We start from the raw sequence: 27,442 nt of genomic DNA on the forward strand, positions 1-27,442 counted from the left end.
TATGACATTTCGTTCCTCGGAGAGAGCTGGAAAGATCGGCGGCGCGGCGATAGTGGAAGAATCCGACTCGTTCCACACTATAAGCTGGAGAGGTTCATTGTGAAGAGAGTCCGGTGGCAGTGCTATATTAGTCAGAGTCACATGTCATTACATCATGCTGAGCACTTGCTGAGCACTGGCAACCGCCGCGGCACAGTTGAATCCCAATCTTGACCAGTAACCTCGACGCTGAAGTCTGTATCCTGCTTTTCCTCATGCTCGCAACACTGATAACTAGCCCTTCTAGTGGAGATTACCTCTTATGAGTCGCCAAGTACCCTTTGCAGCCAATGTAACCACCAGTTCCAACACACCATCTACGATCCAAACCCCGTGAACACAGCTCTGCGAAGCAACTACTCTCCTGAGCTCCTGGAAAGCAAGCTGATTGTTGAAACAATGTCGACTATAGACAATCATTTGGCGCGTTACACGTCTGAGGCTGCCCGAGTTCGAGCCATGCTTGAGGCGCTTCTCACACGCAGAGAAGAGCTAATAAGATTCAAGGCATGTTGCAGTAGTGTTCTAGCTCCCATTCGCAAGCTACCGCCAGAAATTTTGCAGGCAATATTCCTTGCTTGCCTTGACCACAAACCAAACGTCATCCCAATCACCGGCCAGATATGTCAACACTGGAGAAAGATCACCATTTCGACTCCCGAGTTGTGGTCGAATATATCGGTGGGGAGAACGCGGTTTATGGCCCATGAAAAGTATCAAGACCTTGCTGCCCTCTTTCTCGAACGGTCGTCTAACCTACCACTGTCAATCTCGCTTCGGCAACCGGTTTCTGACGCCCTCATCTCAACACTCGTTGAACATACACAACGTTGGAGGAAACTCAACCTGATTTCCACGAAATACACTTTTTATTTGTCCATTGCGCTTAGCACACTTGTGTTTCCGCTGCTCGAAACACTGGAAATCGGAGAGGAAATCACACCAGTGGCGGGCATTCCAGTGAAGCCTATACCCCTGCCAGTGGGACACGTTCCCAGACTGCGACGGGTCATTTTGAAGGATAAAATGGCCCATTGGGAGCTCCCGTGGAGCCAGATCACAGACATTCAATATGACACTGCGGTCGCACCCGATGGCTTGTTGTTGTTACAAAAATGCCCTAATCTCAAGTATTGCGCCATGGAACAACTCCGGTTCGCTGGATCCTTCGATTCCACCGAATCCTCCGCCATTCCCCTTCGTCATCTTGAGTCGCTCCGTTTGGGAATCAACTACTCTTCCAACACCGTTGTCAGGAACCCCCAAACTGTCACGCGGTCTTTCTTCCAGCGTCTCGTCGTCCCCCAGCTCAAATCGCTCCAGCTTATCGGGCAATGGTCACCCGAAGACTTCACCGACTTCCTCTCACGCAACGAACTCAACCAGCAACTCACTCACCTCTCGCTTGGCACCGGATATATGAAGGACGACAACATTATCCAGATCCTCGAAGCGCTTCCTCTCGTCCAGAATCTGGTCCTTGACGCTGACATCGGAACCACTCGGCAGCTCCAAAATCGTGTAATAACAGACAAGCTTCTCAGACGCTTCATTCTTTATCCTGATTCAGACTGCGTGTTACCTGCTCTCGAGCATTTGACGCTGCGAACTTCCCTGAACTTTGACGAAGGCATTCTTCTGGACATCATTACATCAAGATGGCAAGGGTGGGCCACAGAATTGTATGGTATCGCAGTAACGCGCATAGCGTCCATAACTTTCGACTTCTGTGGCCGTAGGGAGACGTTGGAGCAAGATACAATCCAAGACTTGCGTGATTTTCGTAAGGATGGCTTGCTTATTACCTTACGACAGGGAAATGAACAAATCAAGCTGTAGCGTTGTAGTATTTCATTAGGCATCAGAGGTGAGGCTGAAGGCTCTAAACCACACATATTGGTCGACGGGGGTAGTATACGTAGGGCCGTGTCCCCCGAAGAATGTACTACGCAGATATTAGCCAGTATCGATGAGTTCATCACAAAAGCCTAACCTAAAAAAGATGCCAACGAACCCAACTGGCTTAGATGTCGATTTTGAAGCTTGCTCGCTAGACGGCGATGTTGTTCGATCGGCGGAAGTGGAATCACTTGAACGTTGATCTGAAGGAAACTCGAGCGGAGGAGGCGATAAATAGGGCGAAAGAATGACACCTCCAGGACTTGCAAGAAGATGAAGTTCCTCAATTGGCGTTGTCGGTTCTGCGATTGAGACTGGCACCGGATCCGCAAGCAAAACAGAGCGCCGAGCAATTCCGACGAGACCACCGAGAATGGGTCCTAGTCCCAAGGTTGGTATGAGTCCTCCAATCCCACCACCACTGTCTTGGGTTGTTTTTGAAGGAGGAGCCGAAGTTTGAGGAGATCCAGCAGGCGCGTCACGGTAGAAGATGTCTTCGCGATGGATGACTTGAATGCCATTGACAAAGAGCGTGAAGATGCCATCTTGTTTGCCGGGGGTATTAAGCGTTACAATCTGCTCCACATGTGTCCACATTCCCGTTGCAAAGCGAAATGAACCACGTCCGATGGAGAAACCATACTGAGCGTTGCATTCAGACTGAGGGTCGTCGCATAGTGCCTTAGTCTGCTTGTCCTTCATGGCATACTAGCGCAAAATCGTCAATGAAGAGGAGGACACCCAAACATAAAGACACACCAAATAAAGTTCTCCTTCCCCTCGTTTCCGCCACATCAATCTCGTACTGAAGCAATCCAAGGCTGAGTCGCCACCCGAACACCCTCTTCGACCACCATACAGTCCCGGAAGTTTGCCGCCACGAACCCAGTCGAAGCCATTTGGGAAAAACACGCTGTAGGCCATAGTGACAGTTTGTGCTTCAGTGATTGGCAAGGGCGAGGCGTAGAATTCAGCACCACCTTGAGGACGAGCCGAAGGGTTCGCTGAGCCAGCAGGGTAGAGTAGTTCCATGGCGGTCGTATCATTGCTCCAAGCCGTGTATCTTTTGTCAGCAGGAGGGCTCTTCGGGGTCGCAACAGATTCAAGCAGCGCTCCAATTCCATCAAGAAGGCCAATAAGGCCACCATCAGAGCTTGGAGTCGGCGATGGGGAGGGAGAACCAGTTGCATTGGCCGGGATACCGTTGACGAGACGAAAGTTTTGATGTCCAGCGGCAAAAGACGAAATGTTGAATGAAGACATGTCAGACATCTGAGCAGGCGCAGCCCATGTTGCTCTCGTGGGTGGGCTTGTTTGAGTTGCAAAAAAGGGTGAGGTCGGAGACGGCGCTGCACTGGAGAGTAAAAGTGTGATGACATCGGTGAAAGTTGTGGCGGGGACGGTGACCGTTGTTGGCGGCTCAAAGAGTACCTCTGTGTCGGTGACTAAGTTGGAGATTAGGGTGTCTGGCATCGGCGTGGCTGCATCTGGGACAGAATCTTGACCGAGAGTTGCCAGGTCGAAGAACTGGCTTGCATCGCTGAATGTTAAGGGGTCCAAGCCTCGAGGTTGGGCAAAAGGGCGTAAAGGGAGGGGGGTAGAATGTGCGAGACTGAAGCGACAGACGAGTAGTTTGATAGCTAACGAAATGAGCGTGGTGCCGGTCTGGCGCATGGTAAAAGAGAGTGTGGAGGCAAAAGCCAAAGGATTTGTTGTCACGTTCGTCACGCGTACGTGCACTGTTGTTCCCCCACCGCATGATTAACTTTTCCAGCTTGCCCACAGAGCTGATTTATGAGATTCTCACTCAACATTGCGATATAAGAAGCTTGAACTGTATCAGTCAGGTATCTGGGAGGAAACATGCATCGACAGCCAATGATCTCCTCCCATTAGACTTGCAAACCTCTCCACACACTTGTCACCTCAAAGGCGGTCTGGGTCTCCGTAATCAAACGGCTCAAATCACACGGCTTCATTGACGAAAGATTCGCCCGCGAACCGTCCCAGTTATCGACAGCAGAACTCAGCAAGCTTGTGAAGCGTCTTGTCCATGGTCCAGACTCATGGCAGTCAGCTCAAGGTCAAACAACCATTTCCCCTCGAATATCAAGCTGCATTACTCTTCATACGCCATGTGACCATCCGACTGGCTACTCTGTGGTCCGCTTTGTGCCTGGTGGTCACCTCCTCCGAAATAACCATGGTACGACGGAACTTTGGGATGTTGAACACGGTCAAAAGGTCTGGTTTCGGGCCCCACAAATACCGAATATCACGCTCGTACAATCTGGGTTCGAGCGCAAATCGTCTGGAGTTGTGGTCGTTGCGATGACATACGTAGATTCTGATAACTTGTAAGTCAACGTCGACCACAATGCTTTGCGTTCAACTGATGCAGCACGTTCAACTTGGAGATGGCCGAGCTTATGGTCTATCGTGAGCCACAGACAACCGAAACGAGTCATCTCCACCTCGAGATAAACCTTACGAATGTGACGTTTGGACCCGTTCGGGCTAGTGTGCCCGTTATGAGCTTATGCGAAGACTTGGTACTACTAAACATAGGAATACCAGGCTATCTTCTTGTGAACTGGCGTGAAAAATCCGCTATCGCTCTCGACCCAGGCGGATTGGAGCAGTTGGATTGGGTCCTCACACCACATGGGGACATCATCGCGATCATGGGCAGTTACGAAGAGAGTCGCCGCGAAGATCCTGTTCAGCTCAAAATATTCGACACAAACGCCTTTGAACTTGTTCCCATTGGCAACAATAGACTGATAGACCACATACCACTTTCTACGGTCGTTCCACTTCTGACCCACCAGTTCGCCAGAGACTTGGCAAATCGGTTTGAGGTGCCATATGCGCTATACATCTTCCCCGATCCTCTAGAAGAAGGCAGTTTTCGCCTATGGGCTTGTGTGTACCAGCAACCCCCTGACCTCAATCTCGGAACAGCCGCTTTACTGCACCAACTCTCCCTCACATATACTGCACATAATGGTCAGCGATTACTGCCAACATTAACCCACTCCAACTCTGCCGAGCCGCATAGAATATCACGTCCCGACTTCCTCTACGCCAACAGCATGGGCTTCTCAGGGCACGCGCAAGTGCAGATACGACCTCGTTCACTTGGGAGAATCCGAATAACAGATTCGTACGGCGGCGAGGGTGAAACAACTTTGTCGGAGGTTGGGTGTGACGGAGGTGGCTTCAACTACATGGCCCCATATTGTGGCTCTTGGGCGTATGTCAAGGACCACCAGACGACAGTAATCGACTTCGAGTAGCCAAGATGATCGCATATCAATCGCTTTGAAGGGTTCGGAATAGAAAACAAAATGATAGGCCTCGCCCCCCATACCTTTGGCAAGGTCCCGGATATAGTAACTAAGCTCATGCAGCCATTTGTGTGGCTACAGTACGAGCCGCACGACACGGTTGCGAAGGGCAGACGCTACGAATGCGAATCACCTCTTTACACAAAATCGGGGGCGGGGCAATCACAGATAGGAATGTTCTGAAGTAATGCACTGAATTATGAACTGTGCTGGACTCTCGGGTCAGCCGGTGGGAAGACATCGCTCTTCGCGATACATGCGCTATTAAGCATTGGAACGAGCCAGTTTTAAAAAAATGGAATAACAATTTGGCAAAAAAGGCCCCGCGCCCCCCACACCTCTGTGAGGTCCCGCACAGCACCACGGCAAACTCTTACTATAATGGCTAGAACGTGCGGTCCTGCATGATACGGTCGCTTTAGGTAAACGCTAAGTATGCGAATCACCTCGAACACGAAATGGGGGAGCGAGGCATTTGCAGAAGAGAAAACCCGGTAGTCATGACATGAGTCTTCGCTTGTGCTGGGGCTGCCTGCGCTGAGTTGCGAGCTCTCAACACGCAGTTTAGCAACGATTGAAGTGAGGGGACAAGCAATCAGCGCCCGATCAGTGATTTTTGATGCCAGTGACTTTCAGCGCTAAATTTCTGATTTTCCCCAAGTAAAAAAAAATTGGAACGATGCGTCACGAAAAAGCCCCACGCCCCCACCACCTCGATGAGGTCCCGCAGCAACAAACTCATACGTTCGGACCCACCGGTCCCATGTGTGCGGCTGCTTAAGTAAGGCAGACGCTAGGCAATGCGAATCACCTCGAACACAAAGTGGGGGAGAGAGGCAGGTTTGGACTTGAAAAGCTTGATAGCAATGACACGAGTTTTGTCTTGTGCCACGGTTAGCTGTAGCTGCCAGTGCGCCAAGAGTGTAATTGGAACAGAGTGATCAATCAGCGCTATGTTGAATGATGACTGATTGACTCTGAGCGCTATCTTATCCTTTGAACTTCTTGCAAGTGGTACATTATGAATAATCTACGAAGTATTACAATGAAGACTGTTCTATATGTGAAAATGACTGAACTATCCAAGAATCATATCAAGTATGACGCTCAGGCGCCTCTTCCTCTTGCGGTGCTGGAGCGAGTGCACTATCCACCACCTGGTCTGAATCCTTATTCAGCAGCACTCCATAGTCGTCCTCCGATTCCGAGCCAGAGCCCAGGTACTGCTCTTCCTCCTCAGCGTCCTCATTTTCCGGCTCCTGCTTCATCGAAATGGTCGACGTTTCAGATACTTCGCCTTCGGAAATGTCAGAAAGACTCATACGCACATGGTCGATCTGCGAAGTCGTCTCCAATCGCTCGTCGTCCGCATGGATTCGCACTTGTGGAAGGCTGTCACCGTCGCCGTCTCCAGCGGGCACTGCCTGGAGCGTGTCAGTCGAAGCATTGGAATGTCTCGATGCAATTTCTGAGTCAGATTTTCGGCTGGGGTCAACCTGTGGAGAGCTCCGGGTGGGTGTTGCAGGATCGCTTGTCGGTAACGGAGGCTGAGATGATGAGGCTTCGCGTGTGGGCGAAGTCGGGGTCGACCGTGAAAACGTGTGTGTGAAGCGCGAGAATGGGCCATTGCGTTTCGGAGTCGAGGTCGTCTGATGGACAAAATAAGCTTGGAGAAGAGGGTCAATGGAAGAAAACACACATCGTTGCTCTTCCTGCTGCTACTGCTGCTGCTCGTCGCTGGTGCACGGGGGTCTTGATGGCCAATGAATGGATTGGTGACATTGTAATCCGCAATGGAACCCGTCATAGTTATTTGTTGCCATTCCTCGTCAGATAAAGACGGTCGTGGGCCCTCTATTAGAGGTGGTGGAGGCGGTCTTCGAGGAAAAATTGACATTCGACGCGATTTGGTATGCTCGGGTGTCGTTGCAGCCGAATTCAAGGGCGGAGACTCGAGTTCGGGACCGTCAGTGGAAGGTAAGTCGGCCGCTTTGCGCAAATTAGGTGACGACCTCGTTTTCTGCTTTGGGGTCGATGGCGTAATGGTCTCCTTCTCCTTTTTGGATCGTGCCTGGGATTTAGACCGCGCTCTAGTCCGTATACCGAAGAAGCGGGAGGCGAGTCTTGATTTCCGTGGCGTTTCTGGCTGCTCCTGTGGCTCGTCAAACACCTCTGTGAGTTTCACACGCGTCCTCGCCCGCAGCTGCTTCTCCTCGTGAATCTCCGGGAACATCCATTCCACAAGCCCGCTGTCTTCGTCAAAAGCGCCTAGTTGCTCGAAGACGTCAATGACAGACGCCCGCAGAGGTTCATACTGGAAGCCTGAGCTCGAATCCGCGTCTGGAGGTGGTGGTGGCATAAGGCAAGAGAGAAAGAAGCGGTCTTATGCTATTTCAGTTTCCTTGACGATAAGATGACGCCGGTGGCCGGACAAATCCCACGACGGGTAACTTGAAAGACGATCGCCAGAAGGAAAATCGCAGTCCATACAAGTGTGAGGCGCTTTGCAATTGAACTTGGTGGAGGACTTTGTCATAGATGTGGAATTGTAGATGTCACCATGTCACAACATCAACTCGATAAGTAACTGGAAGGAATCTAGATCAACTGCTCGCTTGGTTGAATCTGGGTACTGCCCAAGGGAATCCGGAACTGGTAATCGAGTACCTCATGTATCAGAGCCAACGATCTGCATTCTTAACTCTTCAATTCATCACCTGATTTCTCGGAATCGTTGAGCTCAACTTTCAAGTTACGAGTGTTGTGAACGCTCCTTCATATCGATTTCAAGTGGTATGCTAAGTTGCCGATTGCTTGCATAGATGATATCCAGATTTGTCCTTGGACGGCGCCGTTCACTGTGACACGATCATCCACAATCATTTTGTTCACAACTCACAGTTGAACTCAATACTCAGGCGGCGGCATGTCAGACTCAGACGAATCTAGCGACCAATATAAGGGTGGAACGACGGGTGCAGCCAGAAAGTCTCTACCAAGGCGGCTGGATGACATAATCGCGAGTTTTCACCTCGCGGTCGATTCAACGATTAACTATTGCCTAGTTGATACCGGACTGGGCAGTGTTGGCTCCCCCTGATGATGCGGCCCAGGCGCGACTCCTCCTCCATTTCCTCCAGGCGCATCGGAGACTGCGTATATATGAGCAAGCCGCAGCAGAGCTCCGTATCCACGAGACGATTCTGTATATTGCTCTGCTTCAGATGCAGGTCGACAGGGCCCCGGGCGAGGCACTGAGTGAGCAGCAATCAAAAGCTGCCCACCAAGCGACACTTGATGTCGATTTACTCCAGCAAGAGCTCGCAAAGGTGGTGGAACGGCGCCAGAGGGATGAGTATGCGACCCAATGGGTTTATGCGGACGTGAGGAGACGTGGGCTGGAGCCTGTGGAAGGGTGCAGCCAGTGGAAATTCGCATGTGGGTCTTGTGAGAAAGAAGTCAAAGTATAGAGGAACTTCCGGATCCTCGCCCACAAAATTTAAAGGCCCGTGAAAAATCTCTAGGTACTGACTGCCTTTGATTGCCTCTCGGAGACGGAAAAGCTTGTTGGATTCATGCGGTGCCAAAATTCACTGATAAGTGCTGTTGAAAACATCGGTGTTCGAACTTGAAGCAAGACGCCGTGTGTGACACAAACCGTGACAGTACTTTCCAACCGTCTCCAACAACCGCCTGGAATCAGTCTCGAGCAGCGAATTGAGTCTGCGGTTTTTCTAGCTTGCTGCTTGATGGCCCTTTTCCTTTGCTTCTGCAAGAGCAACTGGGGTTTAGGTGGCTAAATAATATACTTATGTTGGCAAAAACAACTTGAACTTGTCCCAGTCTTTTTCTCTTTCAGTCAACACTTGGCCGCACCTCCCCTTCACCTATTCTGTTTCTGCTCTACCTTCAATGTGAACACACAGGCTGAACTTCAATGTCAGTGCCATCGGCAGCTGCGCGCCCGACAAGTTCTTCATCGACCCTACACACACCGTAATCTTCCTCTGAACCCGGCGTTCGTCAGTCGGACCGTGCCGTGTATTAATCCAATCCAATCCATTGCGCCGCGTATCATCTTCGTGTTCAAAATTGAGCTGATTGACGATCTCTGGGAGTAATCACTCACACAGCTGGAGTGCGCGCTATCATTACTCCTGCTAATGAGCCGCGAGGACACGCATTGTGTTGTCCATGGTCAAGAGCGCAGCATCGAGTGGTTTCGCGCTGGGATTGCCGGCCTCCTCATGGTACTAGCACAAGTACGCGCGATTAACTAGTTTTCCTGGGCTTATACAGACTTCATAGAGCTGAGAATAACATGACACCAACAAAGTAACTTGCGCTGTACAATCCAACGTTTACTTATTGATGAACCGCCGTCCGAGTCGAGCCTCCGTGACGCTCAACTTGAGAGGAATGTTTCACCCATCACACATCGTGCACCTTTCAGCTCACGCCTTCAATTGCTTTTGTTAGATACCACTCAACAGCCATTCAAGCGAAAACCATGCACAAGAGGAGCCATGACGGGGAGTGGATCAAACTGGCTATCGCGGAGAAGACCAACCTGAAGGTGCGTTGATCCAACGACACTAGCATGTCTAGACTCTACGAGTGGATTGAGCACCAGCCTGAGTCAGCTCACAGTCACTTCTTGAACTGTTCACCATCTGTATAGGCAGTGCGGCGTGGTGGTATTGCCCAGGTTTTGTTTGTTTGTTTGTAATACGGTACATGCCTCCATCGGAGAACTACCGGACCTAGCACCTAATTGTAGGCGGTTTGATCCACAATCTAGACACTAGTTGTAGACGCTGAAAATGAGCAGCAAAATCATATTCAGATTCGAACAGCGGAGTGGAAACTTGCAAGTTCCGTTCAATTGTGGATAGGATACCTCATACTAAGTCTTATCGACAACAGCGACTTGTATTGGATGAATGGTTGTTTCATTCATGGGTGGCGTCGCATCCGTTTTCGTATGTTGTCACGAGACAGAGAGTTGGCCGACGCGGACCACGGAAAGATTTTCTCGATCTGTTGTCGTCGATAAGGAGCATCTAACTTTCCTTGAAAGCTTATTTTGGGGGATGGCTTGTGGCCAGGATAAGAGCTAATGCTGTAGATGTATCTTTGGACCGATAGCAACCCCAAGGCGGAACAGAAAGCAAGAAGAAGACTGGAAGAAGTCGACAAAATGACATGCACCGCTTGGAGATCATCTTGGCGCACTCAGGGCGCGTCAATCTCGGATCTACCCGAGACCGTCGTTGGCTTGTCGTTGTCGCCAAGGTTCATTTGTGAGAGGATTCGGCTCCGAAGAATTGCATTGAGGGGCAGTCAACTTCAAGCCAACGTCGAGGGGCACAAGAACAACCAAGTTGGATGCAGGAATGTGCTGCCTCCTTACTGGTCGCAGAGACGTGTAAAGGAGAGAGCTAGGATTAACTTTGTGGGCTCGCACCGTGGACCCACAAACAGCGAACGTGCGGACGGAGTTAGAAGTGAAGGACTAAGTATACGCGTCAGTTGCCGGCATTCCCTGAGATGCTAAAACCGGTGGGAGGCTGTTGTTTATCTTCCAGAGGACACGTTGCCTGGAAAAAGCGAGCAGAAGAGTACGAAGATAGACCGGTAGCCACGGCCAGCCAAAATCAGCGATGCGGTATGACGATAAGCCATGAAAGAGAAAAGTTCAAGGCAAAGTGTCCATCACGGAAGTATATCGAGGCAGAACGTGCGCCTTTGCGGGAATGTCGTGCTCGACACGGAGTGGAGCGGACTAGATGGCCAACGTAAACGATAAGAAAAGTTGATGTGTTTTTTCCCATCAAATCTTGAGACTACTTACAATTTTTGTAGCCGTCATGTTCCTCACTCCGCCCTTTCTTCTGCCATGTCCCTGCCCCTCCTCTCTTCACAGCCACGACCACAATCGATTCTTCTACCCAGCCCATCCTCGAGTAACAGCTTGTCTTCTGCCGCCAGTAGTTCCTCGGTCTCCTCGTTAGGCGCTTCGAGTTCGTCGTCACACACATCCGCTAGCTATGCTAGCACCCCTACTGCGATGAACAAAGACCAGCAAAGGAAAATACGTTTCGCACCCCTTCCCGACCCCCGCCGAGATGAACCAGTCGACATTGCCGAAGAGTCTGAAGACATGCCGCCACCGCCAAGCCCATTGCCTAACCGACCCGCTTCTCCTGCATTTTGCCCGGCTCGCCCCTCTTCCCCCTCGCCTTCTGCATCGCCAAGTTGGGGCAAGCCGAAGAGTCTTTTACGCGCTTTGCGAAAGGGAAATGCAGTTGGTCTCACTTCGAGCCGCTCTCTCGACAGTGCCCCAGATGCCAGTTGGGGCGCCTCCCTGCAGCGCTGGTCCTCGGGAAGCAGTCTTGGATCCCCTCTGGCGCGAACTCAAAGCCAGACAAGCAATGCAAGCAGCACAAAGCGAACCCGCTCGCTGTTCAGCATCGGCAACGGCAACGACAAGGGGAAGGCCACTCCGCGGAACCCGTTTGCCAATTCGCTTGCGACCAAACGCGGAACTCGAATGTTGAATGGACGCGTCTATGGCTCGCGAAATGCTGACGGTACGTGTGTTCCTGTAAACAGCTTACGGCGTGTTTTCTCAATCATCTAGGCACCCATAACCCCTTCGGTAATGCGCGAGATGAAGAACCTGAATTCGTTGAGTGGGGATATGGTGGGATGGGCTCGGTGCGTAACGGCGCTGGGAACTCGGCATGGAATAGGGTGCAGGCTGGTGGCGCGCCAAGAACGAGCGGGACAGCGGCCAACAGCGGCGATGTTCATATTGGAATGGGTGTGGTGGGTGATGGAGATGAAGATGGAGATGATGGGAGCGGAATGGGCTGGGTTCGCAAGAGGAGAGAGGCAAGGGAACGAGAAGCAAAAGAACGGGCAGAGAGGGAGGCAAAGGAGGCTGAAGAGAACACGCCAACAACACCTACCGCAACAGATTCGATGCCTGCTTTGGATTCAACAACGCTGGACGAAGAGCAGCATGTACTCCGTGCTGTAACACTGCCAGCGGGTTTCCGTGGGCACCACCATCACCATCGCTCGAGCTCAAATCCTCTTGGCAGCGGTAGCCCGGCGGCGGACGACGATGCCAAGCCGTCTCATCACACTAGCTCAGATTCTGACTCTGACTCGGGAGACGACGATGACGATGTGAAGGACAATCCAGCGGAAAGCGACACAGAGAGCGATCTAGAGGAGGAGGAGATCGAGCAACGACGGGCAACAGCGCTGAGCGCTGGCGTGGAGAAAATCAGTCGGCATAAGGAGTGAAAAACAAGTATCTTACCTCTACTAATCACAGCACGCACATTTTAGTTACACCTTCTTTTGGGTCTTATTGTTTTGCTTTTATCTCTTTCATATCATAGCTTTGTTTAGTCGAAACATCCAAGGTCACGGTCACCCCCTATCCTCTCGACAACTCTCGAGCCCATCGTTATCCCGCCAATCGTTTACCTGTGCTGGCACGGGTTTGCGCTATGACAACCAAGAACGCGTTGCTCCAGACGTTATCTTCTGGTTGAAGGTTACTCCAGGCCTGCGCGCAGGGTCGAATAAGATATGTAATATAAATCAAACCAGGCTTTGTTTGGAAAAGTCGTTCATGTGGTACTATTGTACAGCGTAACTAAAAGATCTGGCTACTTTTCTCGTCACGCTCGCCGCGACGACCACCGGAGTATTGTCTGAAGAGAAGTCAGCGAACGGCATATGAATTAGAAACAAGCATAAAACCCACGTTTTTATTGATGCGCCTAACGGCGCATGCTTCACGTCCGTCAGCGACCGAGTTAAAACTACGTTCCAAAACCCGTGGACTTTGCGCGTATCCTTCGCGCGCGTCGGTTCTTGCATGTCTGAAGAGAAATCAGTAAACGGGAAATCAGTAGGATGAGCAGACAACTCACGTTTTCTTGATGCGCCTGGCGGCGCATACTTTGTGCTCGCCACCAAGGCGAGCCCACATAAACTCGCCGCGTCTAAGCGCATTCGTAACATGCCTTATAAAAGCCCCTACACGGGCATTTAACTGGTTGGCGGACAACGAGTCAAGTCTGAAGAGACGCGCTACGGGTCGCGCGTGAACGAAGATACTAAGAATAAGTTGAAGTAAGTAGACAACACAACAAGAAAAGTCAAGCACCGTTGAACGACGGCGCTACAAGTTGTGAAAACATAACAACTCACCGACAGCGAACGTGCAAACGTCGTGACTTGCCCTTGATCGTCCAAGTAACGATGACAATCTTGAATCCTAGAGCTAGTTAATCAAGAGCCAAAATGTACCATAAACTCACCATGTCGTCGTGGCCAAACAGAACCTATGGGTCTTGTGCGGATCCGTCACGCTCGATGCGATAACCACCTGCATGTCTGAAGGCAATTCAGCAGATGGTAAATGAATTAAATGAGCAGAAAACACACGTTTTATCGATGCGCCATGCATTGTGCTCGCCTCCCCGCGTTCTCCACGACGACCACCTGGTTATGATTAAGGGAGGTATCTAAAGAGAGAAGTCAACGAGCGGTAAGTGAAGTCTGAGCAAACTCACGCACGTTTTCTTCAGTGCCATTCTCTGATGCGCCTGCCGGCGCATGCCCTCACGCTCAGCGGTGGCCACCAAGGCTGACCTACAAACTCGAAGCGCCTAACGGCGCTTTCCTCGCGTTCGCAAACAACGGCGGCGAGAGGTCTTGCTGTAAGTCCGCCAAGTTCAAGTCCAGGGCGTTATTCACGCCTCCGGCGGCAAAATCCTGCGAAAAAGTGAGTCTTGAAAGGCAAAAAAAACGCGCCAAAATGCTTACGTAAGCACAGCTATACAAGCAAAATCCCGTCTAGTCTTCGCGGAAATTGGGCCAGAGGTGGGGCGAAGTCAGGCCGAAGACCGAATTTGGCATCTCGGAATGCTTCCAAAACATGTCGTTGTATGTGTGTAGGGCGGGGCGGGCCGGCTGGGAGGAAATGAGAAGAGTACAGACTTGTTGAAGATGTGTGGGTACAGTGTCAACAAGGCACGCACCTTTTGTCGAGATCTCCCAGCTGAACGACCCTAACAACCACCTTTCGCTTGACCTCGTCGCGGGTGTTAAGCCCCGGTCGCTCGGTATTCTGGCGTTGGCGGTTAGATATGTAGGCTTGTTGGCAGCGCAAACGAGTTACACACCTGATAACACTCCCTCTTGTCGCGGCCGAGCCCGACGCGGGCATTTAACTTGACGCAGGTAAAGTATGTGGGCCGAGCTGCAATATGGTAAGCAAGCGTTTGACATGCGGGGCCAGAAGACTGACCGTGGTGGTCGAAAGACAAGTGACGATCCGTGTGACGGCACGCGATAATCTTGACTTCATCCTTGTCGGCACTCTCAGTCTCCCGCCTCAAGCTGCATTCAGCAAACGAACAAGCACTCGGGCGCTCTCTCTCAAGCTTGCTCCGGCGCTCTCGGGCCTTGTCTCACGAAGTCTACGGCTACAACGACATCAAGACCACCTCAACGAAGGCTTCAAACAGGTGAGTTATACTAGCTCAGCGGACTAATCCACTTACTTATCCCCTGCTCCAACAGCCCTTTGCAATCTCCTCAAGTCCCGGCACCATGCAGCGGCACTAAGCGCCTTGTCTCGCGATCTACGGCTACAACAAGAGGCTGGAAAAAGGCGAGTTAAGCGGGTCAATACGCTACTCGGCCCGCAATTGCAGAGTCACATGCAAGTGGGAGCAGAAAAGAAACGCCGACGCCCAACCAACTCCAACCACTGTCTGCGCGGGCGTTGACTCTGACGACGACGACGGTCTTCTCGAACATGAGCTCAAGAATGCAGTACGACCCACAACTCACCTGAGAACAACTTCACCCGCTCTCCGCCAAACCCAATGACCACGTCAACCATTATCACCGCCAACAACGACGAGTACCACATGCTGTTGTCGGCGATGAGAAGAATACGACGACTCCCAAACGACTACCCCACCAACGCCTGCCACAATCCATTGTGTGGAGAACTTGCGAGCAAGGTCAGTCCAGCTGTCAATGTGGATAACAAACCACTCACCAGTTGTGAAGGTCGGGGACAACGACGTCAACATCGTTGGCAACAACTATGGCACCATCGACTCTGCATCCCCCGTCGTCGTCTCACGACCACCACTAATGTCCGCTACAATCAAGTTAGCACAAGAAAGCTCGGCGAATAACCGCAAGACATACTGCCCAAGTCAAGGCCTTCAGTCTGACACAGCGACGAGCTCGTTAGGGCTGACAACGACCTCAATCGAAATGGCCCCGATCTTGACAATGACGACGGACGTGTTGGGAACGGGCGAGTGGTGGATCGATGGTGGAGACGATGAAGAATGGTGGTCACCTTCCAACGGATGTCCAGTCTCGACAGGCTGCTTCCTTGGCTTCAGCAAGCGCAAACTGGGGAATTCAGCGCAGAGATAAGAACGGCAACATCAGCACTCACCGATAACTCCTCGCGAAACACAGTCCCGACTCGGCTTCTAGATCCCGAACCCTTCTCCCCTGGCAACTCGGCGCAAACTGGACAAGTCAGTAATATCGACGGTCTCGGCGCAAAAGAGGCTTCTGATTCAATCAGCAAGAGGAGGAGAGGAACAAGGATGCCGACTCACCTAGTCTGACGCAACAATGTCGCTGAGAGGCCGGGCTAGAACTGGTCAGTGATTGGCTTGAGTAACCCGAAGCGGACACTCACCTGCCGACAAGCACAAGTCCAGCCAGTGCAGCCGTCAACCGCAAGATTGCCTGCGTCCACAACAACCACGACGGCTCAAGGCCATAGACGACAACGACGGTGACCCTCAAGCTACCACGTTTCCAACATCGGCGACGAGCAGGCGGAGTACGCAGAGAAGGGGGAGAGAGGAAGGGGGGATGATGGGAGAGACGAATTGGGTCTGGGTTTTATACCCAGTACCCGTCGGCGCTCGGCGAAAGCAGCTTACGATATGTTAGGGGATTGCTCTCCGGAAAGACGCACCGCTGACAGGTGGACCTAGCAATCTTGCCACTGCCGTTACAGCGTGGAATCTGGTTTGGAGAGCATTGCAGTCGAGTAGTGAGCAGATAGCATGTATATAAATATTCAATATGATGTTTTGTTTTTGTGTGTTCAGACATGTTTTAGCATAAGGTTCCATGCTCTCAGAGACCAAAGTATAAGAAAGTAGATTTGGAGGTTGCAAGGGAAATACGACATACCAAGACGACGGAGCGCCCAAGGTGCAAGCGAGTGACAGAAGGGATGATGGTGCCGTCACTCCTGGGCGTTTCATGGTGGAATCCCGCGAGTTCCGCCGTTGAGAACGGGGGAATTCTGCAGGATGAATGAAATTAAGGCGGACTAGACCGCTCTGTGGAGGATCGGAGCGCACTAGCTCGCTGGTATTTGCTACCACGTGCACTGATCTAAAGCCGATGGCAATCGGCCGACTCCCGGACACAGAATTCCAGGAATCAGGCCGACCACATACCTGCAGAATATCATATATTTCCTGTTCTTTGGGGGCAAGGGGGAAAGTATGTTTCGCCAGAGAGCTTACGTAAGCACGTGATCTTCAAATTTCAGCCAAATCGGAGCACTTCTAGCCATAGAACGCGGGCCACATCCAAAATTTCCATTTTTGGTCGTCAGCGGTAGCCTGCGATAAGGTCACGTGACCGCCCGCCGGAGCTCAGTTTTGAGACTTGAACTTAATTTTTTCAGTGTAAGATGTGACCTGAGCGTGAAATATAGCCTGAGTGTCATAAAAATGCACAGAATTTGTGAATGTTGAATGGATTCAAGACTCACACAAATCCAAGATTTCCATTTTTGGCCTCGGATCACATGATAGCCAGCTGGAGCTTTATTTCAACCTTTTTCTATTACAGTTGTTTTTTTTTTATAAAAACCCTACTAGGCATATTCTCAGGCATTTTACTGAACTGTTATGTGGAAAAGATATCCAGGAACATATTTGTATAGTACTTTCTATTACTTTCTTGACAAAGGTTGTAAATTTGGTAGTTTTGAAGACTGTTCAAATAAACAAAGGGTATTGATGTATATGGCATCTAGATTCTTCTTGGATATAAATGCCTGCACAGTTTCCCAACTGTCCGAAGTGATACCTTGAGAAACAGTCTACTGCAGGAGAGCAGATATACTAGGAATTAACGTGAGAACTGACATTAGCATAGCCACCAATGTCAGATCGCAGACAATTTGATAAGATATGTCAAAGCTTGTGCTGAGGATAGAGCACCATTGCCTGTGGATACAGTTATGAAAATTTGAGGCCATGTTTGACAACAGTATAGGAGTTGTGTGACCAAGGCATCAGAGAGAATATCTAGGAATTAGAAATATATTCAAAATACATCATTCAAAACATTTGTCCAGCCATTCTAACTGAGGGTGAGAGGCCTGTCTAAGGAAATAGAATGAGAAAAAAGCAGTTCCTATACTTTATCATCGGACAGTTGCCTGATGAGATCTGACCTGGAAACAATGTATAGAAGGGAAGTTGGTATTTATTAATTCTTTGACAACTATATAATAAATTTTTGAGTTTCTCATGATTTGTCATTTGGGAAACTTTGATCTTTACGTAATGAACATTCCTGTGTAAATTTGAGCTAATTAGAGGAGGATTGCATACACAAATGGCAAAAAGGTGCAAATTTATGGTGCCGAAAATATACACATTTTTGGGTTACATATTACATGTCCCTAGTCAACTTGTCAACACATTTTCTCCAAATTAGAGCATTTTCAAGGCCAGAGATTCAAGGAATTTCCTTTTTAGTCCTGTGGTGGGCGATCACGTGACCACATGTTTAGTGCCGGAAAATGGAGCAAAAACCCTTACAAATTGTCACACTAGCAAAATTTCTTTTCTAAGGGGGAGGTATGAACAAAAGGTAAATGGAACGAGGAAAACAGCAGCGTGGCAGGACTGCAGCATAACCACTACTCCAGTGTTCCGTTGCTTCAAGTTCGCCGCTCCGAATTTGCATCTCTGCGCGGGCTTGGCTTGCCGCAGACCATTCTCATTGGCAGCGCTCAAACGTACACTGCCCGCCGGAGTCGGATCTCCGCTCATAGTTAGTTATCACCACGGCATTTGCTTGCCGACATCAAAATTGATGATTTCGTGCGTCGGAGCTTAGGGAAACTCCAGAAGCAGCGAACCTAGGACTGGTTTGTTTATTGACCATTGGAGGTCTCTGTTGTTTTCAGCCTCTCTATCCTCTCCAAAATATTGTGTCAAGACGTGATCGGAACTGATGTGTGACACGCTTGCGTTTCGCGGTCATGTTGACGACATGGTCGAGCTCACCGCCCGCCTTTACGCAACTGTACGACAAGCCTTGGCAAGCTCTTCAAGCGCACTAGCAACTCTGCTTGCTCTAGTGGCCAGTTTTCCTAGCCCTTTGACGACAAAACTCTGGCTTGAACGAGCAGGCTGCAGGACAGCAAAAGTTCAGCGGCGCTGTGTGGCTATTGCTTTCCGCTGAACTCGGTCAACGATGTCGCTTATAACTTACGCCAGACTTACGCGCGGCGTAACATCAGGTCACACTATCGCCTCTTTTTCTTTCTCTACCACCACTTGCAATCCGTGTTCCATCCACAGGTGAGTTTATTTTCTGCCCTTTCAGCACTGGCACTGGCTCATCGTCTTTGCAGCACTTATGACCACAGCGACTGGTCGCTCACTTTGTGGGTTTGTCTCTGCAACGGCCCTGGCGCGACGCGTCCGGATCCAGTTACCCTCCACCAAGTGCCTCGACACGCTGTCCCTCGAACACAGCGACTTGTGGTATTTTGACGGCAGCCCACACGACTTGCTGCGCTTCTAATCCCGCCATCACCCCGCCCGCTCGAAATGCGGCTCCAACAGGCCTCGTTGGCGACAACTGCGCGTTCACAGTGCCCTCCGGCGCGTTTACGTTCGCTGCAGTCGTTCAAGTCTTGGCGCTCCGTTCGCTCGCATGTCGCTCTGGTCGTAAGTAGCATGTTTCAGAGTCTAAACAAGCACTCACAAGATTAGATTTGGCATGGCGTCGAGCTGCCATTCACGCGGCATGGTCTTCGGCTCGCGCCCTTGACTCCCCGCCGCCGTCATAGTCCTCCATCTAGCGACAACCGCATGCCTTCGCCAACTCCCCCGTCGTCAGCAACCAAGCCGTACAGCTCTCGATAGCGCGGCGCCGTCTCCGCTACCGCCAAGGCCCAATTCTATTTTCACGTCTCAACCACAATCCATTCGCCAAGTTATATCCCTCGAGAGACCTGTCCACGATGACAAAGCCGTGCCCTCGCTGGCCAGCCTTGGGCATTACGCCAATTCGCTCAGCTCGGGCCTGTCTCTGGCTCCATCATTCGCTGCCACAACCATCCCCTCGGACTGTCGACCCGAGGTTTTCTACCACCGCGTCAATGCCAGGCGGACACATTGCCATCACGATGAATCCGACAAGCGTGCGTTGGCGATGCTGAACCTCAGCCGCAACACCAGCTCCGTCCAAGTCAAATTCACGCCTCTGACCCATTCTCCGCGGTCATCGACCATTCACAAACTACTCGGCGCGGGCTGTGGTGAACGGTTTCCACGATGGCCATTTTGCCAATTCGTGCTTACCCGGCCCGGCCTGTCGCCATCTCCACCCCGGCCTGCATTTCGGCGTCCCAGCGAGGAATCTCTTTCCTGGAAATCCAGCTGCTCGACGGCACTTGAATTGAGGTATGTAAGACCCGAGTTTACATTATGATTGTGTCCTTGCTGATTGCTTTGCAGAAGTGGTGCAAGCTTCCCTGCCTCCACCTGATGCGACTGGTGCCATCCCCTCCCCTCCTTGCTCGACATCACGATGTTTTGCCCGCCAAGCCCAAGTCTCGAAGCGCGCCCTCACGCGGAGTCATCTAACCCGTCAGCCGCGCTGTGTTGAAGATGGCATGACCAAGCTCAAGTCTCGTACGCGCTGCAGGTCGCAGTCGGTGAGTCTTGTCTTGTCTTTTTTTTTTGTTGCCCTTGCTGCGCTACCTTCGGGAGGGGAGACCATGCACGGAGGTTGAAGAAAGTGCAGAATGGGAATGCCTACCCAGGACACGCGTTGGAATGCCTTAATTAACGCGTTTAAGCCACGAACCGGACACTGACCATTTTCTAGCGCCAAAATAAGAATCTAACGAAGGAATGCTAAGGGTGAACTTGGTGAATTTAGCGTCACGTGACCGCGTTTGGCAGGGGAGCCGAGAAGCCGTGCGTGGACGGCGTGCGTGCGGAAGACGAGGAGGAGGAGGACGAGCCGAGGGACGGCATGCGGTGTGGAGCCGCCGATGCGTGCGACGTGCCGGCGTAGATACAAATGTATACTAGATGGCCAACGTAAACGATAATAAAAGTTGATGTATTGTGACTACTTACAATTTTTGTCGCCTCACTCCGCCCTTTCTTCTGCCATGTCCTTGCCCCTCCTCCTCACAGCCACGACCACAATCAATTCTTCTACCCAGCCCATCCTCGACTAACCTGCCGCCAGTAGTTCCTCGGTCTCCTCGTTAGGCGCTTCGAGTTCGTCGTCACACACATCCGCTAGCTATGCTAGCACCCCTACTGCGATGAACAAAGACCAGCAAAGGAAAATACGTTTCGCACCCCTTCCCGACCCCCGCCGAGATGAACCAGTCGACATTGCCGAAGAGTCTGAAGACATGCCGCCACCGCCAAGCCCATTGCCTAACCGACCCGCTTCTCCTGCATTTTGCCCGGCTCGCCCCTCTTCCCCCTCGCCTTCTGCATCGCCAAGTTGGGGCAAGCCGAAGAGTCTTTTACGCGCTTTGCGAAAGGGAAATGCAGTTGGTCTCACTTCGAGCCGCTCTCTCGACAGTGCCCCAGATGCCAGTTGGGGCGCCTCCCTGCAGCGCTGGTCCTCGGGAAGCAGTCTTGGATCCCCTCTGGCGCGAACTCAAAGCCAGACAAGCAATGCAAGCAGCACAAAGCGAACCCGCTCGCTGTTCAGCATCGGCAACGGCAACGACAAGGGGAAGGCCACTCCGCGGAACCCGTTTGCCAATTCGCTTGCGACCAAACGCGGAACTCGAATGTTGAATGGACGCGTCTATGGCTCGCGAAATGCTGACGGTACGTGTGTTCCTGTAAAAAGCTTACGGCGTGTTTTCTCAATCATCTAGGCACCCATAACCCCTTCGGTAATGCGCGAGATGAAGAACCTGAATTCGTTGAGTGGGGATATGGTGGGATGGGCTCGGTGCGTAACGGCGCTGGGAACTCGGCATGGAATAGGGTGCAGGCTGGTGGCGCGCCAAGAACGAGCGGGACAGCGGCCAACAGCGGCGATGTTCATATTGGAATGGGTGTGGTGGGTGATGGAGATGAAGATGGAGATGATGGGAGCGGAATGGGCTGGGTTCGCAAGAGGAGAGAGGCAAGGGAACGAGAAGCAAAAGAACGGGCAGAGAGGGAGGCAAAGGAGGCTGAAGAGAACACGCCAGAAGAGTCAACAACACCTACCGCAACAGATTCGACGCCTGCTTTGGATTCCGCTTCTTCAACAACGCTGGACGAAGAGCAGCATGTACTCCGTGCTGTAACACTGCCAGCGGGTTTCCGTGGGCACCACCATCACCATCGCTCAAGCTCAAATCCTCTTGGCAGCGGTAGCCCGGCGGCGGACGACAATGCTGTTTCCGCCAAGCCATCTCATCACACTAGCTCAGATTCCGACTCTGACTCTGACTCGGGAGACGACGATGACGATGTGAAGGACAATCCAGCGGAAAGCGACACAGAGAGCGATCTAGAGGAGGAGATCGAGCAACGACGGGCAACAGCGCTGAGCGCTGGCGTGGAGAAAATCAGTCGGCATAAGGAGTGAAAAACAAGTATCTTACCTCTACTAATCACAACCCCACACTGCACGCACATTTTAGTTACACCTTCTTTTGGGTCTTATTGTTTTCCTTTCATCTCTTTCATATCATAGCTTCGTTTAGTCGCTGCATTCGCGTTCAAAGGAAATCTGGACAAGGTCACGGTCACATGTGATCTCACCTCCTATCCTCTCGAGTCATGGCAGCAACTCTCGAGCCCATCGTTATCCCGCCAATCGTTATCGAAAAGTTTACCTGTGCTGGCACGGGTTTGCGCTATGACAACCAAGAACGCGTTGCCCCAGACGTTCTCCGCACTTTGCTACTTCCCAGTGGCGCGAGAAATGGGATAACGGATCGAGAAAGGTGCGTCGGCAGTCTATTCATTTTAATCTTCTGGTTGAGGTCACTCCAGGCCCAAGGCGTGGTGGAGCGCGCAGGCCGTTTTCTATGGGCTCAAACACACCAAGTCGATGTCGATCCAACAGATTCGGGGCCAGCTTGAAGACGCACTGCGGTCGAATAAGTTGGCCGTGACGCAAGAGCTGCTGGATATGGAGTATCAATCGAACCAGGAGTTTCGGGAGTTGAATGCGCAGGTTCGCGAGAAAACCAGTGGGGCTGGGGGTGGGAAAAGAAAGCATACAGAAGCGAAGGGAAAGACATCTGCTGTTGAAGGCTCGCCCCAGAAGAAACAACGCGTAAAAGCGACTACGACTTTAGACGCGCCTAAGAAACCGCGTGCAAAGAAGGCGACACCAACGCCAGCTCCCACTCCCATGGATGTCGATTTTGAGGACGCAAAACCAGTCAAACAAACTGCAAAGAAGACTGGACCGTCAGCTCGTCAAGATATGCCCCATACCTTCAACCCCTTTGGAGCTGGTGAGCCTGTCAGACGCACTGTCCAGACTGCCAGGAAAAGCACTGGACGTGCCGCTCCAAAACGACCTGTTGGAGTTAACGCCGCATCGTCTTCTCAAGGCATGCCGAGACAGACTGATGCAACTTCGGGCTATTGGACGATTACCTGCCCCTACATCACGCAAGAATGGGACCACGAAGATTTCTCGTTTAACATTGTCAGTCGCGGAACGACCTTCGAGTGCGAGTTTGAGTTAGGCATCATCCACGGCTTGATGCGCAGTAATCGTGTCGAGCCTCGGGCTGACGGCGCGTATGTTACCCTTGAGTGGGCTGGCAAAGAAGAGGAGGGCCCAGTTTGTTGTCCGACCAACGGGAGGACTGGCTTCATCAAGTTTACGGGTCCTAAACTGAAGGGTAAACTGAATTCCGTGCCTGCTTGCGGCCCAGATCTTGCGTTTGAGGGTCAGTGGGTGGGTCCCCCAACTCGAATTCAGGCGACCTGGGACGATTATAACCAGGAAGCTTATGAACGAGCTAACAGGGCTCGTTGGGGACGGGGTGGAGGATGGTATTAATTAGCTCGACAAGAAACTCGGGACTCGTCATTCTTGTTGCTCCGAGTCTGCGGATTTTGCGATTTAAGCGCCAGCGCTGTAGATGAGAGCTTAGTTTAGCTGGACTCAGTATGGAGATAACCTGAACGAACACGATGTGACCCGCGTGACCCCGCTGATTCCATTCGTTTCTTCTCACCACAACCTCCAACGGGCGCCTAAACTCACTGCGGCCTCGAAATGACTCAATACGTTCTCTTTGGACGGCCGTTGGCGTCCTACATCCTCCCCATCCTTCTCCTTGCCTCAACTGTCGCGCTATTCTCCCCACCCACACTACAACTGCTCGCATCTCACCCGGCGACCGAAACGCTGGCCTCCGCGCTTTTGACGACAAAGCAGTACTACCTCCAGACCCAGGTCTATCTCTACAAAGTTGTCGCGACGCTTGGCGTGTTTGCAGGCATAGTTTGGGTGCTTAGCCCCGGCGAACGACCGCGGGGGGCTTCGCAGATGGGTTCGATTGGAGGTTCGGGAAAGCACAAGGACATTCGGGCCGGCGCAGCGTGGAAGGGAAACCCGTATCGCTTCAACAATTGCAACACTTGTGGCTGAAAGCGCGAGAAGGAACAGTGTTTTATACCCGACCAAGTGTGTTACACGTATGAGTGGTCATCTACATTAATGCTACAATGAGTTCTCTGGGTATAAAAATGGGCTCATCGGATCATGCCGCGGGTGAGAGTACTCGCTGTCCGTTGTAAAACTATGTTTACGGGTTGTGGAAGATGGAATGGTGGACGGGGAAGCGGCAGAGCTTGGCTTAGATATGCCGAGGCTGCATCCAGTTTGGGATCGTTTACGATTGAAGCAATGTTGTTGTCCATGGGAGGCAGGGACCGAGGAGGTGACAGGTGGGGGCATGGGTGTGTAAGATCGCGAAACCGCGGTTGGCCTGTGTGCCATGCCTGCTGTCTTATTGTTTGCCAGAGGGGGAGAATTGCGCGACGCCTTGAGCGCATGCCAATGCGGGCCTGCTCCCGGTACCATGCAGCGCTCTCGCTACGAATGGTCGGAAGAAGTGTGGGAAGAGACTAGATTTCTTTATCAGACATGCTTTGCACACCGACCGCTGACATACCTGTGTCTTCTCTGCAACGGCCTGTCTGGTGCGCTCGAGCTCGCCGTAAGCCAGCTGGTTGCTTACCCATATGTGTCGGTCCTGAGGCAAGCGCTTTTCCACGGGCATCCAATATGGCCTCATGTTGCTGGTACTGCGCAGTACAGGGAGCCCAAAGAGCAAGCGTGACGATAGCGGGGGGGACAAGGTAATTCCACCCTCTGTAGAATTTCCAAAAGGGATCCCACTGGGAAGCATAAATTGAGGGAAGGAGGAGAGTCCGAACTTACAGGTGATGAAAGAGAGGCAAAAGCTCATCAGAATCCGAGGACCTGACCGTTGCAAGAAAGCAAACAACGCGTGAGGCCGGATCGTGAGCGTCGTAGTCAAGAATGAGGCAAGGGCGCTCGACTTCGGACCCAGCGCCTCCCATCGTCTTCTCTATAGCGCGTTCCTGCCTGTTGAATCGAATGTTGTGCGAGCGAAGGTATTCGAGAAAGATGAATGCCAGCTTGGTATTCACTTGGGTCATAACGATGTCGCCAGGGATATAGAGGCTTCTGGGATCACGGCGGTACAGGAAGTAGGAGGTATTGGACTCGACATCATCGAGAGTTGCATGAAGGCGACTCCAATAAGGATTAACGTTCATTCCAGTACGTTAGGTCACATTCTTCGTCATTCACGTGAATATTATGTCACAGACTGTCACAACGGCACTGGCGTTGCTTCCATGTACAACAGCAGACAACAGCTCCCTTGCGAACCTATACTGGGGCCTCTTTTCATTCGCCCTCCTGCTCTATTAAGATCCAGCTGCTTGAAACCATGGCTTCTGTCACTGCGGGAGGCTTCTTCTCCCAGATAAAACTTCGGCACAGGTCTGCCTCAATCAAGAGATGCTCTGCAGCGTGGTGGCGCTCCCACCCAGTATATTTGGTTCCATAAATATCGACACCGTTTATAAGGGATTGGCGTGTTTGGCGTCCTCGCTTTCTTTTCACCCTCTTACTAGTATGACAGTTCAGATTCAAGTTGTTCAATTGTAAGTTCGATATACGCACCGCCGCATTCCTCCTCAACCATTCCAGAACACTCCCTTTGGTTAATACAACTCCCAGACATGGACCAGTGGATAACATCGCCTTTTTCAGTTTATCGGCACGATTGTAAACTGGCTCTTGTTTGGAGTTCTCTTGGTGCAAGTCTGTCCGTCACAACATTGTCAACGCACTCCTCGCAACTCACGGGTGCTTTAGATATATACTACGCAGCATTCCCCCACGACCCACGATGGGCCAAGCTCGGTGTCGCCGCCGTCATACTCCTCGAAATCCTCGAAACGGTGGCAGACTTGCGTGAAATGGTTAACACGTTCGGCTTACGGTGGGGCGACCTCGAAGCGCTCGACGAAATTGGAATGTCTTGGTTTGCGGTGCCCGTCTTGGGGCCAGTCAGTGCGTTGCATTCGGTGGCTGCTTTCATGGATACTGACAGTCTACTCAGTTGCGTCCATCGGGCAATTCGTATTCGGCTGGAGAATACACCTCATCGGACAAACAATATACCTTCCTATTCTGATTTGCTTTGTGAGCGTTACTTGCACAAAGACACCCAGATAGTTAACTCCAACTTAGACCTCAGTAGTTCAGCTCGGCGCTGGAGTATGGACAGGGGTGAACATCGCGAAGGCCGGCCGATTCTCCTTATTGCAAAACACGAATGTCCCCGCCACGTCCCTCTGGCTTGCGTCGACCTCCCTCTGCGACGTGCTGATCCTCGCCGGGATGGTCTACTATCTCTCCAAGGCCCGTCAACGCGAGTTCACCCGCATGAACTCGGCTATCTCGCGGATCTTATTCGTATGCAATCCTACCGTTCTTCTCCTTTCTGATGATGACCAGCTTACCGTCGAAACCGGGGCACTATGCACCATCGTCGTCCTTGTCGACTTGTACCTCTTCCTCGCCTTCAAAGGCACCAACCTGCATCTCTCGTTATGCATCGAGCTCTCCAAGATTTACTCGAACAGTATACTACTTGTCTGTTTCCTCCTCCAGTGTCTGCCACATATCTGACTTCTTCCAGATATTCAACTCCCGCGCAACGATCAGCTATCGCGTCATCCAGCCTGAGGACGTGAATATCTCGGTCGCGGTTGACAAGACGGTGACGTCAATTCGATTCGCGCGTCCAAGCCTAGCGACTGCCAGTGGCACGACCAGTGCGACTGATCACGGCGAGCTGGATTCGTCGCAATCGCACGACGAGACCAAAAAAATTCATGATACTATTGTCTAGCAAACTTGAATTTACTTATTTCTTGGATGCCCATTGGGAGTCGTTCAGACAACGGCGATTCGAATCGTTTGAATCATGCGGCGCATTCACTCAACAAGTTCATGGCTTGAATGATATCTTTCTTCTGCAACAGTCTTATAAAGCCTGCTACTTATACCCGCGGAAAATTATCAAGTACTACTCATTTACTCTAAAGTCAAGCGTGATTCGACTTTCACGCTGATGGCGAGTGGTCAAAATTGAAGACTGTACAACAGAATTTACTTGATTCGGTTTACATACCGTCCATCGCTTGACGTTCTTGTGCAGCCCTATGAAGTCTATATCAGCTCAAAAAGACCAACTAATCACGCAGGGCATG

General features: G+C 51.5%; 10 protein-coding genes across 10 annotated transcripts; 7 read left to right on the forward strand and 3 right to left on the reverse strand.

Annotated features, from left to right (window-relative positions):
• Positions 1–232: 232 nt before the first annotated feature.
• On the forward strand, positions 233–1,878 carry MIND_00997600 (F-box domain-containing protein; the record flags this gene model as incomplete). Its single annotated transcript, XM_037366579.1, has 2 exons — position 233; positions 287–1,878. Coding segments are annotated over 2 exons (1,593 nt in total).
• A 15-nt stretch (positions 1,879–1,893) lies between these two features.
• MIND_00997700 (uncharacterized protein) lies at positions 1,894–3,612 on the reverse strand (the record flags this gene model as incomplete). The annotated part of the gene is made up of 3 exons (XM_037366580.1): positions 1,894–1,984; positions 2,033–2,646; positions 2,698–2,970. 3 exons carry the CDS (start codon positions 2,968–2,970, stop codon positions 1,894–1,896), a joined length of 978 nt encoding a protein of 325 aa, XP_037215974.1.
• Positions 3,613–3,683: 71 nt separating this feature from the next.
• Positions 3,684–5,237, forward strand: MIND_00997800 (uncharacterized protein; the record flags this gene model as incomplete). Its single annotated transcript, XM_037366581.1, has 3 exons — positions 3,684–3,785; positions 3,835–4,295; positions 4,340–5,237. The coding sequence occupies exons 1-3, from the start codon at positions 3,696–3,698 to the stop codon at positions 5,235–5,237; spliced, it is 1,449 nt and encodes a 482-aa protein (XP_037215975.1). The 5' UTR covers positions 3,684–3,695.
• A 1,145-nt stretch (positions 5,238–6,382) lies between these two features.
• MIND_00997900 (uncharacterized protein) lies at positions 6,383–7,647 on the reverse strand (the record flags this gene model as incomplete). Its single annotated transcript, XM_037366582.1, has 3 exons — positions 6,383–6,550; positions 6,617–6,937; positions 6,988–7,647. The coding sequence occupies 3 exons, from the start codon at positions 7,645–7,647 to the stop codon at positions 6,383–6,385; spliced, it is 1,149 nt and encodes a 382-aa protein (XP_037215976.1).
• Positions 7,648–11,187: 3,540 nt separating this feature from the next.
• MIND_00998000 (uncharacterized protein) lies at positions 11,188–12,605 on the forward strand (the record flags this gene model as incomplete). Its single annotated transcript, XM_037366583.1, has 2 exons — positions 11,188–11,881; positions 11,932–12,605. The coding sequence occupies 2 exons, from the start codon at positions 11,188–11,190 to the stop codon at positions 12,603–12,605; spliced, it is 1,368 nt and encodes a 455-aa protein (XP_037215977.1).
• An 8,287-nt stretch (positions 12,606–20,892) lies between these two features.
• On the forward strand, positions 20,893–22,244 carry MIND_00998100 (uncharacterized protein; the record flags this gene model as incomplete). Its single annotated transcript, XM_037366584.1, has 2 exons — positions 20,893–21,490; positions 21,541–22,244. Exons 1-2 carry the CDS (start codon positions 20,968–20,970, stop codon positions 22,242–22,244), a joined length of 1,227 nt encoding a protein of 408 aa, XP_037215978.1. The 5' UTR covers positions 20,893–20,967.
• A 179-nt stretch (positions 22,245–22,423) lies between these two features.
• On the forward strand, positions 22,424–23,681 carry MIND_00998200 (uncharacterized protein; the record flags this gene model as incomplete). The annotated part of the gene is made up of 2 exons (XM_037366585.1): positions 22,424–22,605; positions 22,655–23,681. The coding sequence occupies exons 1-2, from the start codon at positions 22,439–22,441 to the stop codon at positions 23,679–23,681; spliced, it is 1,194 nt and encodes a 397-aa protein (XP_037215979.1). The 5' UTR covers positions 22,424–22,438.
• A 219-nt stretch (positions 23,682–23,900) lies between these two features.
• Positions 23,901–24,275, forward strand: MIND_00998300 (uncharacterized protein; the record flags this gene model as incomplete). Its single annotated transcript, XM_037366586.1, has 1 exon — positions 23,901–24,275. The coding sequence occupies one exon, from the start codon at positions 23,901–23,903 to the stop codon at positions 24,273–24,275; it is 375 nt and encodes a 124-aa protein (XP_037215980.1).
• Positions 24,276–24,379: 104 nt separating this feature from the next.
• On the reverse strand, positions 24,380–25,432 carry MIND_00998400 (uncharacterized protein; the record flags this gene model as incomplete). The annotated part of the gene is made up of 3 exons (XM_037366587.1): positions 24,380–24,754; positions 24,802–25,027; positions 25,071–25,432. The coding sequence occupies 3 exons, from the start codon at positions 25,430–25,432 to the stop codon at positions 24,380–24,382; spliced, it is 963 nt and encodes a 320-aa protein (XP_037215981.1).
• Positions 25,433–25,787: 355 nt separating this feature from the next.
• On the forward strand, positions 25,788–27,081 carry MIND_00998500 (uncharacterized protein; the record flags this gene model as incomplete). The annotated part of the gene is made up of 8 exons (XM_037366588.1): positions 25,788–25,825; positions 25,872–25,884; positions 25,935–25,989; positions 26,040–26,237; positions 26,287–26,369; positions 26,418–26,642; positions 26,685–26,822; positions 26,869–27,081. The coding sequence occupies exons 1-8, from the start codon at positions 25,797–25,799 to the stop codon at positions 27,079–27,081; spliced, it is 954 nt and encodes a 317-aa protein (XP_037215982.1). The 5' UTR covers positions 25,788–25,796.
• Between the last annotated feature and the right edge of the window lie 361 nt (positions 27,082–27,442).

This window comes from Mycena indigotica (assembly GCF_014461135.1).
Source record: "Mycena indigotica strain 171206Taipei chromosome Unknown Mind.scaff0009, whole genome shotgun sequence".
Classification (NCBI taxonomy): domain Eukaryota; kingdom Fungi; phylum Basidiomycota; class Agaricomycetes; order Agaricales; family Mycenaceae; genus Mycena; species Mycena indigotica.